General features: G+C 51.5%; 1 protein-coding gene across 6 annotated transcripts in view; it reads right to left on the bottom strand.

Annotated features, from left to right (window-relative positions):
• Nucleotides 1–9,334, bottom strand: part of SEPTIN8 (septin 8) — a 27,069-nt gene extending 17,735 nt beyond the window's left edge. The window contains exons 1-2 of one of the 6 annotated variants that reach the window (XM_033853158.2): nt 8,791–9,334; nt 8,119–8,241 (exon numbers count right to left, since the gene is read on the bottom strand). In XM_033853158.2, the coding sequence (XP_033709049.1) occupies nt 8,119–8,241; nt 8,791–8,820 (153 nt within the window). In that variant the 5' untranslated portion in view covers nt 8,821–9,334. The remainder of the gene's footprint in view (nt 1–8,118; nt 8,242–8,790) is intronic. The other 5 variants (XM_033853157.2, XM_033853156.2, XM_033853161.2 and 2 more) reach the window with 5 other exon arrangements.
• Between the last annotated feature and the right edge of the window lie 4,504 nt (nt 9,335–13,838).

Here is a 13,838-nt window from a genome sequence, read left to right on the forward strand (position 1 = left end):
TCTCACACAAGCCCACCCACCCACGCCCAGTGAGCCCTGCCTGCCTTCACTCGCACAGCTGGGCTCTCTCTGGAGAAGTGTGTACATACAGGGAGGTCTTCGTGCCCAAGTTGTTGCCCAGGCTACACTCTGTCACTCCAAGGGCCACAGACCTGGGGCAATCGATCCTGCTCAGGAGCCTCGGGGGCCACGGGAGTGTCAATCTCCAGAGCACGCGTGCACGCACACACATCCACACACAGAAGAAAGGCCGCTGGTCCTCGCGGGGACACAGTGTTATTCCCTGGTCTCAGGAGACTGATCTGACCTCCCAGCTCCATTGAGGTGTGACTCTTACTGATGCCAACCTCCCCGATCCTATATTTGGCAACAACAACATGTGATCCAAGGTGCGACACTCCCTCCAAGGTGCCCGCCCAGGTGTCTCCATTGACCTGTGTTGGGTCTCAGCCTAGGAGGAGCCAGCAGCCTACAAAGCACCACTGGCGTATCTCAGCTACCGCAACTCAGGAAGGAACTTCAGGTCTCTCACTGGTTACTTGCCATTTGTCAGGGAAGACGTCAGCTCCAGTTCCAGGGCTGGGTCCTAATAGTCCTGAGCCAATCAGCATGATCGCACGATTGGTCAGGCACAGGCAAGCGACCCAGATTGAGCCTTTATGACCATCTTGTAGCCATTAGGGGAGCCAGCCTAAGACGGAAGCCCACTCAAAGAGGATGGCTGAGCCAAGAAAATCACAGAGGAGAGAGAGCCAGTGTCTGCCCTGCCTCTGAGCTTCTCCCTTTACCCCGGCCACATCTCCCCTTTACTGTTTAAGCTAGCTGAATGGGGCTATCTATTACCTGCAGCTGAAAGCATCTGGACTGCTACAGCCCCCAAAGTGAAACTCTGAATGCAGAGGAACAGGGAGAAAGCAAGGAGAGTAAGGACAGGGAAGGAAAAAGTGGTGTTACAACCACAGGAAGGAATGGATGTCAAATGATGACACCAACACCTCACCAAGGTCCACCTGTGCAGACCAAACCAAGTGATTTACACAGTCTCCTATGCAGCCCTTTCCCACGCTGTGTGGCAGAGACCATTATTATGCCCATTTTACAGGTAAGGAAACTGAGGTGCACAGAAGCTAAAGAACTAATCAGGGTAGAGTAGGGATTTGAGAGCAGCCAAGCCCGTGCCCCAGACCACTCAGCTGCACTGCACCCCCTACTCTTACTATGCTCCCAACTCATTCATTCAGCCACTCAACACAGGCTTGCTGGACACATCCTACTGCGTGCCAGGCACTGGGACAGCCACTAATGAAAAGAGGAAGACACCAGATCCTTAACCTCAGGGGCTCAGTCTAATTCAGTCTAAACTCAAACGGCTGTGACAGCCAGGCAGGCAACGTAAATGGATGAAGGGGAGCAGGATAGTAACAGTAACAACCACCACACCTAACGGTTATCAAGGGCTTACCAGGTGTGACTCTAATTTCACCTCATTTAGTCCACACATCAGCCCTGTGAGGTAGGCTGTATATTATCCCCACTGTACAGAAATAGACAATTGAGGCACCAAGAGACTAAGTAACTTTCCCAAGAGGACACTGCTCAGGAGGGTGAAGCCAGGATCTAAATGGAGATGGTGTGACTGTAAAACCCACACTTCCAGCCACATCACTCTGCCGCCTATTGGATGAAAGACCCGGTGACTTGGCTGAGTGTGGGGTCCCTCAGGGAGAGGCAGGAAGAGTGGGGAACTGAAGAGGCTGTGCTCGGTCCATGAATGGCTATGGTTTTGTGACTCCAGCCAACTGTGGGAATGCAGACCTAGCATTACTAAATCTTCCAATTTTTTAAAAAGAATCCAGAAATCCAGATTTTTTTGCGAAACCCACTAGTTTTCAAAGGTTGGCAACAACTACCAATGGAGAACACCATGAGGGTCCAACTCAACGTGTCTGGGGGTTGGACCTGACCCATGGTCTGACAGTCTGCAACCCCGGGTCTGGCAGAATGGTGACCTGGAAGGACAAAACACCCAGTCTGCACTCTTGGGCATGGAGCCCCACAGGAGACTGCTCTGCGGGAGGAGACTTCAGGCTGGACAACTTAACTCGGACCCTGGTGAGAGGTAGACCCAGCTGCTTCTGGCCCTTTCCACGTACCCAGCTCCCAGGGGTTCCAGCTCAGGGGGCTCAAAGTGTCCTCAAATCTCCAGGATAGAGAGTTGGCAGCTCTGAACTCTACACACACAATGGGAAACTCCACAGGGCCCCTCTCTAATCACTAACAAGCTTTTGGCTCCTAAGCCAGGCTCTGGGCTTCTATGTCATCATTTCTTTGGCACATCAAAGACAACAACCAAAATAATAACTGCTCAGGCTGACTGCGTTCCTCCATGCCCAGTCGTCCAGAACAAAGTAGAGAATGGCATTTTGTTATGCAGCCCAGTGGATAAATAGGACATCCTTTTCCTGACCAGGAAATGCTGTCTGAGCCTTCTGGAGCTGCCCCAAACACCAGACAAAAGGAACTGCCCCTTTTACCAAGAAGAGAGGTGGGACCTGGGGGGAAACCATGTCTCGCACTTGCCCACAAAAACAGGATTTTATCCAAAAGAAAGTGGAAATCTGCTGAATGTCTAAACCAGTAGAGCCAAGGAAGCTATGGGTGAAAAAAGCCCCCGAGATCAAACCTCCCAAACGAGGTTGGCTGTTGGGGTGGGAGTAGAGATGGCACCCCATCATTAGTGTACTTGGCTCCTGAATCCTAGGCAAAGAGCAGCTCCTACCCCAGGTCTTCCACAGAGTCCTCTCCAAGTGCCTTGGACTTCAGATGCTTTTCTCCCCCCAGGCTCCCATGCCTAGTACCCACTGTCCTGAGCACCCAGCAGGCAGACAGGAAGCCTTTTCCCCAGGAGAGCTCCAGCTCTGGGGGGGCCCTATAAAGTCCTTGTGCAGTGGACCCAGGAGTCATTGCGCCACTGGGAGCCTTCTCCGCCTGTGTTCCTGGCACAAAGCACCCTACCCCTGGCTCTAGCTACTCTCAGCAGCCTGGGCCTTAAATAGCCAGAGCAGAGGCCCCTGGCCAGAACCCATGGTCATAGCACAACTGTCCTTGAGTCCGAGAGGAATCCTAGGAATTTTCCCAGGAAAGGCTTAGGCTCTGGTCCCAGGATTCCACAGCCAGCCTCTAAGCCCAGGTCAAAGGTTACGGGAAATAACTACAGGGATGTACATAGGAGGGTGGGGGTGGGAATGCTGCTATCCTGGGCCAGGAGGGAAGAACAGAGGCAGAATATACCTGTCCCCAATCAAGAGGACACCTGAGAACCAAAGCGTCTCTCTCTCCTAAGGTGGCAACAAACCTGGGGAGAAGACGCAAGCCAGGATCAGCCTTCATGGTGGCAGCACGGTGGCAGATGAGGTAATAATGGCAAGATGGCAGTTGGGCCCCAGGAGGAGATCACCAGTCACTCTCTCAAGGGCAGTCATCCTCTCCCCCATCCTGGGAAGCGAAGGGACTTTGGGAGCAAAAGTACCCCCAGGAGGGCTACCCTGGTGGCGCAGTGGTTGAGAGTCCGCCTGCGATGCAGGGGACACGGGTTCGTGCCCCGGTCTGGGAAGATCCCACGTGCCGTGGAGCGGCTGGGCCCGTGAGCCATGGCCGCTGAGCCTGTGCGTCCGGAGCCTATGCTCCGCAGCGGGAGAGGCTACGGCAGTGAGAGGCCCGCGTACCTTAAAAAAAAAAAAAAAAAGTACCCCCAGGAGACCAAGGCCACCCCATGCCCTGACCTCAATACTCCAGTTTCTCTGCTTCCCTGTCTCACTAAGAGGCACCTTCCTCCCTCTTTCTGCACACAGACAGCAGGACTGCCACTCAGTAATTTGGGATGGTTTATTTTACACTTCTCATGTCAAAATCAGGTTTCCAAGAAGCCAAGAGCACAGTTACTGGTCTCTGGGCCCACCCACCTCACCCCAGGCCTAGGACACAGGGATGTCATGTCATCCCTCCCGTGGGAGGGAACGGTCCATCCCACCACAGAGCAGATAGGGAAGGCACTCTGGGCCACAGAAGGTACTGGAACTCCAGGTGTTCATACTTTCCCACTTGGCTCAGGGGCTCCAGAAGCAGCCCCCTACTTCCCCACAGCAGGGAAAGCCACATGGACACCGCAGGATGGAGGCAATCTATTTTCCACAGTGAATGAGACCCCACCTTTGGAAAGAGGAATGTAGGCAGCAAAGGTGACTATGCCCCCCTCCTACCCCAGAATGGATGCCGGTGCTGGGAAGGGGCAGAGAAATACATGGGCACCAACATGGGCCAGCAGAGGCCCGGGGCAGCACTGCTGTACTTCTCTGTTGCTTGCACCATTCACCCCAGCACCAGGCAGAGTGTCAGACTCGTACCCAGGCCCCACAGCCAGGTCTGGGGAGTGGACTTAGGTCCATGGCCCACAGTCCCTCCTGAACCCCAGCCCTCAGGTGGTCCAAGCCCAGAAGGCCCCTCAGAGAGTGGCCAGCACCTATGATCTGAAATAGGCTCTTATTCCTTCCTCCCCTGGTCTGTCCCTCTGATGTGGCTTCCAAGATAAGGCTCAAGAACCATCTAGAAGCCATGTGTTCCGAGGAGGAGAATATCTAATTTGCCCCAATACCACCCAGGGCAACTGGTGTTACAGCCTAGATGCCCCTTGTCCTGTCCTCCACCACCTCTTCCCAGCCATGGTTCCTCACGTGAGCCCTGAGGATGCAGATGGCTCTAGCAAAGAACACCTCTATCACGAGGGCATGTTGACCTTGGGAGGCATCCTTTCCCCTGGCAGATGTGTCTCCCTCCTGCCTGCATAGCACCATATCTAGTTGTCTGGCAAAGCTTGTGCCTTGGGGGCCATGACTGGGGATTCTGAGACCCAACCTAGCAGCACAGAGGCAGGAAGACTGGAGAGGCTGCAGGGGACACATAGAGACCAGCCAGTTCTCAGGCCCTTTGCTCTGTCATCCTGCAGTGGCTTCCTTCTGGTAGCTGGACCGGAGCCACAGAAACGTTCGTGCTAGTTACTGCCCCAAATATGTACCTCCACCTAGCCCATCTTAGGGCTCAAAACTCAGACGGCTCCACCCTCTCTGTCATCTCAAGGGGTACTGGGGGCTGAGGTTGGGTCTGAGGCCCAAACTTGCCAATGACCAGAGTCTGCACCTCACCCAACCGTGGGCTGCTGGCATCAACAAGATGATGGACACAAAGCATCCAGTGCCCTCCCTGCCATCCAAAGCTTTTGACAAATATCTGGCCCTGTGCTCCAAGCCTCCACCAGTTCTCCTGCATCGTTGGCATTGCGGTCAGTCTCCTTCATGCCACCTTCTCTGTTCCTACTCTGCTCAGTCCCTTTTCATGTGCTCCCTTGGATCACCAATGCCTCCCCATCAGTCTCCCTGCTCTGACCCATTCCAGTCCAGATCCCAGGCAGACCTTTCTAAAGTGAGCACCCAGAGCATGGTATGATGCCCATGAGGGGGACAGGGCAGGGCAGACCCACCTCCCAAGGGGAGGGGGTGGAGCTGCAGCTTTGCAGGTTGGCGCTCGCTTAAGACCCCTCCATACCACCAGGCACTGAGAGCTGCACAGATGTACCTTGCTCAGCTCCTACTTCTCCTTCGGAACAGCTCAACAAGGAGGTTACTGGTCATTTTTACAGGACAGGGAGACACCACTCTGTGACAGGCCCACTGGGCTGCCTCCCACATTCCTTCCCACCAGCTCTTGCCTCAGGGACAGAGTAGGCACTCCCTGGATAGCCTGCTTCTTGGGGAAGTGTCAAGATTACAGGGGTGACAACGGAAGTGACAGATGGTGCTGGGGATAAAGCGGAGATGGGGGTGGGGGGGAGCGATGGGCTGGGAGGAGTGCCAGGCGCGAGGCTGCCATGCTGCACGCTTCTTCCCTCTCCCCCTCAGATCTCCACTTTCCCTGGGCCCTCAGTCCTCCCTCGCTATAGAGTTTGAACTCTGCCCCATGAGATTCTGACAGGAAAAACATAGGAGATGGCCCCTGGGGCAGACAAAGAGTAAGGCCCAGAGTCTGGGACCAATTAAGGAGGAGGGGCAGAGCAAGAATGGACAGGAGTCTGGCTGCCCAAGGAGGGCAAGAGGCAACAGATTCCCCAGAGGGCTGTCCCAGACATGCACATCCTAGGAGATTTCGACCGTAACCCCATGGCTGATCTAGGATTGAGCAAGGCCCAGCCAAAATGTAAAGGTTGCTGAGTCTGCAGTCTTTATATCATGCTACATTGAGAATAGGAACCCAGCACACACTGACCTCAAAGTACCATTCCATATGCTCATCTAAGCTCCAGGTTGGGACAGTTCCCAGGCCCTCCTGGGCTGGTCTGACCACCGAGCTAGCCTGAGGGGCAGCGTCAACCTGCCACAGCTCAACCAGATTATAGCCTCATGGCCACTTAACACCCAGTTCAACCCTGCAGCAAGTGAGACACCTAACATATCTCCAAACATGCCATAGATTGCAATTATCTTCCACAAACTCTTTGAAGAATATCAGTATGGTTATTGCCACTTTATAGCAAGATAAAGGAAGAAATGATTTTCCCAGGATGACAAGGCAGGAGAGGAGAATGGAGTCCAAACTCCTAAATTCAGGCCAAACCCAACCCAAGGTCTCCACCCAAATTCAACCGTGTCCATGTCCTCCCAGGAGGCTGACAACTCAGAGTGTGAAGGGTGTGGAAGGTGTCCATCCATCCAGCTTAACCTGGCACAGTAACCAAGGCCCCTGAGCTCAGGCTGTACATCCTCATTTGAGTCAATCCTCTCTCTGTGCCTCGGCCCACCATGTCAGTAATACCTGAAATCCTTGCAGATATGGTTTAAGAGCAAACACAGGAATCTGAGGGGAAGAGCCTTTCCAGCCCAATGCCTGCCACTGCAGCTAGGCCTCTCAGCTCAGCCTCTGAGGATAATCTCTGGACGATGGGAGCCCCTAGGGAGGGTACCGTGTAATGGAGCAAGCTCATTCTCTGCTGCCTTCTTACACACAGGGCCAGTCTTCACATCCACATGGGCACTAAGTAACATGTATTATTTATTGTGTCTTTACCATGTGCCAGACACTGCTCTAAGCACCTCGCCTGGATACTCTCATTAAATCCTTCCAATAACCCTATGAGGGAGGTAGTATTTTTATTCCATTATACAGATGAGAACACTTAGGGGTTAAACAACTTGCCCAGGGTCACAAGGCCAACAAGCAGTGATCTAGGATTCACATCAGGCAGTCTGTTTCTAGTTACTCTACATACTGCTCCCACCTGCAAGACCAACTGTTAGAGTAACCTCTGGCCACAGACAGACAAGACCCAGACATAACTTTCTGGTCAGCTGGGCACAGAAAATGCACACAGGCACGCGGGCAGAGATGTACAAACACACACAGCTCTCTTGGCCTCCAGCTAACCAGCAGGTCTGTTGGGATGCATGCACAGCCCTCCTGGGGTACATAAATTCCCATTTACAGTGCAGGGGTAGGGTGAATCTCTGATTTGCCCAACCTCTGAATCTGCTCCTCCTGTATTTAAACTTACTGAACTGACTTGCAGGCCCCTCTCCAATGAGAATAAAACACCCAAGTCTAAAAATTATGAAACCAAGAGTTCCTGCTTTAATTACGCATATTTCCAAAGTAGACCAACATTTTTAGATTAAAGAGAAAATTTACATATATAAGTTCAGATGACAATATTTATAGCATTAATTACATAAGTCCAGAATCCCTTATTTAGCCCCAGAACCAATTCCTTATCAGTCACATATTTAGCATTTCCCCACTACCCCCAACATCCCTGGGCCCTCCCTCCCCCTTACCACCAACCAGGGCCTCACATGCTGGCAAGAGGACACAGCTTCCTTCACTGTCACAGCCCAACCTCCCAGACACACCCAAATCCAGCCTTAGACATCAGGGGACGTGCAGACACAATCCCCAAAAGGCCCCTCTCCCCCGCGTGAATTATGAAAGCCTTTGGGAAGTTGGCTATTGGCTGGCTCAGGCCCAGAGAGACCTGTACAGGGACCACCAGAGACGTTAGCCCTCCACAAGGCATACCTGGACTGGGGCCCAAACATCCACTGGGCTGAATCTGGAATCCCTCCAGTTCCTGGGGAATGGCTGCTTCAGACCCGACCACTGAGGCCAGAGCTGCCTGGAATCGCACCCAGGATCCGGGAGCTTGGTTGGGGGGGTGGGGGGTGGAGCGGGAAGGAGAAGAAGGCCGTGGTCTTCAGGACCCAGGTCTGCAACTGCCCTGGGTTCATTTGAGGGACTCCCTAGGATCCCTAGGGCTTCATCCTCACCGGCTGTACCCATCCAACAGCACCTGCGCGGCTAGGAATCTCCCCAGCCGTGCAGAAACACTAGGAAGAAGTAGGTCCGGAGTATCCTGGATCCTCCCCTCTGGCCCCCGGGGCCCCAGTCTGTCCTCAGACCTGGCCAGGACCAGGCGGGTATTTATCTGCTCCTCTCCGCGAAAGAGGTCTGCTCTTCTTCGCCCAAGGGGGGCGACCCCGCCAGCCTCCCGGCAAGGCGCCCCCGCCCGACGCCCTGGGACCCGGGACTAGCGCTGCGAAGAGCCCGCTCCGGTGTCCCCCGTCGCGCCCGGCGTCGAGGCCCGGCCGCGCGGCGCTGACAGTCCGGCTCGCGACCCCAGCCAGCTGCAGGGCGGCCCCCTCCCCGCGTCCAGCGCCTCCCGCGCGCGCCGCGGCCCAACAGGGCCCTCACCGAGAAGCGTTCCAGGTCAGTGGCCGCCATGGCGAGCTCCGCACCGGGCGGGCGAGCCGGGGCGAGCACCCGGGCCGCGATGGGGACAAGCCGGCTGCGGGACGCGCTCCGCCCGGGCGGCTGCGGCTGAATGGATCCAATATGGCCACTTCCTGGAAACTCCCCTTGGCGGCGGCGGCGGCGGCGGCGGCGGGAGAAGCCGCGGAGCCGCCCCCGCCCCCGCCCGCGGGACCGGCCTCTCCGCCCGGCCCGGCCACGAGCTCAGCCGGAGCCCCTCCGCTAGGATGACCGGGGGTCTCCGCTGCGAGGCGGGAGGTGCCGGCTGCGGGGACTGCTGGGACTTGTAGTCCCCGAGTTGGGGGACCGGGAGGGCAGTGCCCGAGGGGCCGGGGCCGGTGCCTGCCGGCTTGCCGCGTGTCCCTGGGACGCTGGGGCCAAGCCCAGGAGGGAGTGTCCCGCTCCCGCGCGCTAGGAAGTCCGCTCCGTGCGGAGGAGATTGGAGTGCTGCGTGCGCCCTTGGGGTCTCCCCCACCAAGCCGCCTCCACCCGGTCGGAGCTTGTAAATGCACTGGGATCACCCGCCAGAATGTCGACGGACTGCATGCGGCCGGTCGGGTCCAGGAGAGGCTGCCTCAGCCTCGGGTGACCGTACCCCGGGCCCCACCTGATGCTCTGGTCCGAGCCAGGGCGGCACCCAGGGCGGGACCCGCGCGTCCGGCCGGGCGACCTTCCCGGGCCAGGGACCAGCCTTTGGCTTCTTGCGCAACAAATGCTCAGGATGCGAAGTTCAGGCTCGGGATTCGTGCAGTAGAAGCCGAGCTCGACAGTCAAGACATCAGATTGCAAGTGACCGTCACCCTGCCTGCCCCCAAGGGTTTGGGGCGATGTCTTAATGGAGTCTGGGCACTGTGCATAGAAGACTACGGCTCCCAATGCATGCACATTCTCTCTGCTAATCTCACTACTCAAAACGTGCACAAAACTTAGGAAACGAATACCTCTGCCCAAGCCAAAGGCCTCAGGGGGCTCTAGTCCTTTTCACTGACTATATCAAATCCAGCCCCAAATCCTCTGAAACCCTCTTTTTCTTTCCCCTCCTTCTGCCTTTCTCTCTGAAACAACCCAGCCTATCCCTCTGACTCAGGAAATTGTCCTGGCTGAAGTTGCCCATAGACCATATCTGGACTTGGCACACCTAGCTTTTCACCTCGAAGTGGCTTTCCCCTCCCTTCTCTCCAGGGCACTCACTAAGGTGAACTGACATCCCACTGGTCCTTTCTCACTCAGTGTGTTCACTTTGTTCCTCCCTATCATGGTGTTTCACACGTTGTACTGTAGTTATCTACAAGAAATGGGCGAAGATGTGGTTAACGGAGCTGAGCCTACCTCCTACGGCAGACCGCCTGGGTTAGAACCCTGCCTCCAACCCTTGCTAGCTTTTTAACCTTAGGCAATTTACTTACCTGTGCCTCCCTTTCCTCATTCCAAAATTGAGAATAATTATAGTACCTCTGCCACAGGATTAAACACAATAAAATAAGCAAAAGGCTTTAAACTATACTTGAAATAAAATGCTTAATAAAATCTCCCTCTCTAGACTACAAAGGCCCCAATGTCAGAACCCAGAGAGAGGGAGAGAGAGTGTATGTGTGTGGTCAATCAATGTTGAGTTGATTGTCCTAGACCAGATCTGCTGTTTCCTTTTTCTTTCCCATAACTGGCAAGAAATCTGTCCCAACTACCATTTTCTGCATCACAACTCTCTTGGATCTGCCCTAAATTATCTTTAAAATGGTCTTTTCCCCCCTAGTTGGACATATTTCAAAATGATCTACTTCTAGCAGCCCCAGCTGCTGGCTGTGAGAAGGAAAAGCCCAGATTACAGCAGACTTCCTTCTCTTTGGATATGTTCACTCTACTAGGAAAATTTACATCTACTCCTGAAACCCCAAATTTCTTTTTCTTTCTTCCTCTTCTCCATCTCCATCTCCTTCCTGTTCCTCTTCTTCTCCTTCCTCCTCCCCTTCTTCTCCTCTTCTTCTCCCTCTCCCTCTCCTTCTTCTTCCTCTTCTCCACCTCTCTGCCCCCATCTTCTCCAATGCTGCTGCTGGTCAGAATTACTGAAGTAGGGAGAGTTACCTGTGGGGACACAAAGGTGAATACAACAATCATTTCTCACAGGAGGCAAAGTGTTATTTCTCGTGGCAGCATTTCCTAGTGTTCCTTATACACCTAGGAGGACTTCATAGCTGTTACACACACACACAGTGGTCCCATAGTTAGATAACTGTATTATGGAAGACTTAGTTCCATACAGGAAAAGGTTTCTGTAGAAGTTCTCAGAGCTTTTGTTAAGGTAATATGCATTGTCACTGTCTGAGAGGTAAAGGGAATATGCAGCCTTCCTCAAACTTAGTTGACCGCTCCCCTGCCCGCACCCCACATACACACCTAGCATCACACTGAAACTGAACTGGACAGGCCTCACTGTTGCTTGTCTTTTACTTTTGTTTATAGTTTCTTTTGTCATGCAAAAGTTCAAAATGTTGATGTTGTAAAGTTTACCTGTTATTTCCTTTATGGTTTTCACCATAAAATCTCCTTTTAAAAAATCCTTCCCTGTCTCAGATTCATAAAGATATTCTCTTTGTATCTTCTTATAAAACATTAAAAAATGTTTTTCACGTTTAGGCCCATCAGTGATCTGTTTATATGCATGCCAAACCAATTGTTTCGTCATCACTGATATACAATGCGAATAGTATCAGAGGCTAAATTTCTGTGTGTGTGTGTGTGTGTGTGTGTGTGTGTGTGTGTGTGTGTGTGTGTGTAGGCCTGTGGCTCAGTTAGGATAAGATTTAGTTGCTTCTACAAGATAGAAGCTTCTTTCTTTCGCACATTATCCAGATAGGCAGTCTCGGTGATGTGACATTGTGTCCACACCTCCTATGTTGCTTTGCTTTGAAAAGCCCTGACCTCATGGTCCCATGTGGTGAAATCAGCATTCCAGACAGCAGGAGGGAATGAAGGTAATAAAGAGAAAATGAGCAAACACTCTCAGATGGTTCCAGAAACTGCCACATGGCACGTCTGCTTATATCCTATTGGCCACAGCTGAGAAATGGGGTCTTTATTTTGGCCACCATGTGAAAAGCTAAAAATTCCGTAAAATGTTAGAAGAGTAGACATTGGGAGATAGTAGCAATCTCTGCTATAGTCTGTTTTTGAACGATTTATTCTGCTCAGTAAGATGCCTGAATTTTTTTTCTAATGCTTTAATTTTTTAATTTATTTACTAGAAAATTAAAATATTAAAAAATGACAAGCAAGGAAATAATCAGCTATATACACCTTTCAGAATCGACCACAGAAATGACCATTACGTTACATCATTCCAGAAAGCTCTCTATGCATATTTACAGACAGGAGAAAATATCATAGAGATATTTTGTAAGAATTGGACAATAATACAGGTGCCATTTTAATTAAAAGTATTAAATTTAATTTTACTTGAATTTAAAAGTTGAAGTGAAACTGAAGGAATAGTTGAACTTCAAGTAATGCTTCTTGACCACAAGAGATATTACTTCCTAAAAGATACCTCTGAGGGTAAACAAAAATTGTGAAAAACATGAAGAAGTTGGAGTCAATTCTTTAAAATTATGCATTTTAATTGCATGTTTGGGTATGTGTGTGTGCATTAGCTCTCATGATTCTTTCCATCTTTCCACCTCCCTTGACCCTGCCTCCTCACTTTTGTTACTTATTATTGTTACATTGTCCAAATTTATGATAATCATATTCTGGGGGAGTTCCCTGGTGGTTCAGCAGTTAAGACTCCGCACTCCCAGTGCAGGGGGCCAAGGTTCCATCCCTGGTCAGGGGCCTAGATCCCGCATGCCGCAACTAAAGGTCCCGCATGCCGCAATGAAGGTCCTGCACACTGCAACTAAGACTCGGCTCAGCCAAATAAATAAATAAACATTAAAAGAAAATAATCAGGGACTTCCCTGGTGGCGCAGTGGTTGAGAATGCATCTGCCAGTTCAGGGGACACGGGTTCAATCCCTGGTCTGGGAGGATCCCACGTGCTGCGGAGTAACTAATCCCATGTGCCACAACTACAGAGCCTGTGTTCTAGAGCCGGCGCCACAACTACTGAAGCCCGCGTGCCTAGAGCCCGTGCTCCACAACAAGAGAAGCCACCGCAATGAGAGATCCGCACGCTGCAGCAGGGAGTGGCCCCCCGCTCACCACAACTAGAGAGGGCCCATGCGCAGCAAGGAAGACCCAACACAGCCAAAAATAAATAAAATAAATTTAAAAGAAAAAGAAAAAGAAAATAATCATATTCTGTCCTAGTTTCTTGGTATACATTCCAGGCTTAATAAATTCGATGCTCATCTCTGGTCCTTCTATCAAGGATTCTCCATTTGCAAGGTCTTTATTTCAATTCTTCTCTTAATGGGCTGAATTTCATTGTTAAGCTGTTTTCTCAAGAAGCGTTTTGGATGTTTAAGCACGTCTGTCTGTTGCGTTTACACTGGAACCATATCTTGGCTGGATAAAATATACTTGGGTCTCACCTTCTTTCCCATAGAATGTGGTAGGTTTTCCTCCTTTTTCTTCTGGGAAGAAGTCTGAGGCCAGCCTAAATTTTCCCCATTGTGGGTGGCCTTTTTTTCCTACTTGTATGTCTAAAGAAGTCACTCTTCATCTTTTTTTTTTTTTTTTTTTCAGTTCAATAACTTAACTAAAACATAGCTTAGTAATTAGCATTCTGAACAAAGCTGTTCTGGAACATAATGTCTTTCAACCCGCAGTTTTAGTTTTGCTTCTTCTGCATTAAACATCTTTTTTAGCTCTATTTTTGGTTTCTCTTCTTCAGGGACATCAATTAATCCTTATATTGGATCATCTTTGTCTGTATTCCATTTCTATTAATTCTGTTTCTTAAACTCTTTACCTTGTTTAGCTGCCCCAATTCAGTAATTTGAGCTTCAGTGGGGTCAGTTCTCTTTCTTGTTAGTTCTTATGTGTTTATTTGTT

This window comes from Tursiops truncatus, chromosome 3 (assembly GCF_011762595.2).
Source record: "Tursiops truncatus isolate mTurTru1 chromosome 3, mTurTru1.mat.Y, whole genome shotgun sequence".
NCBI lineage: Eukaryota > Metazoa > Chordata > Mammalia > Artiodactyla > Delphinidae > Tursiops > Tursiops truncatus.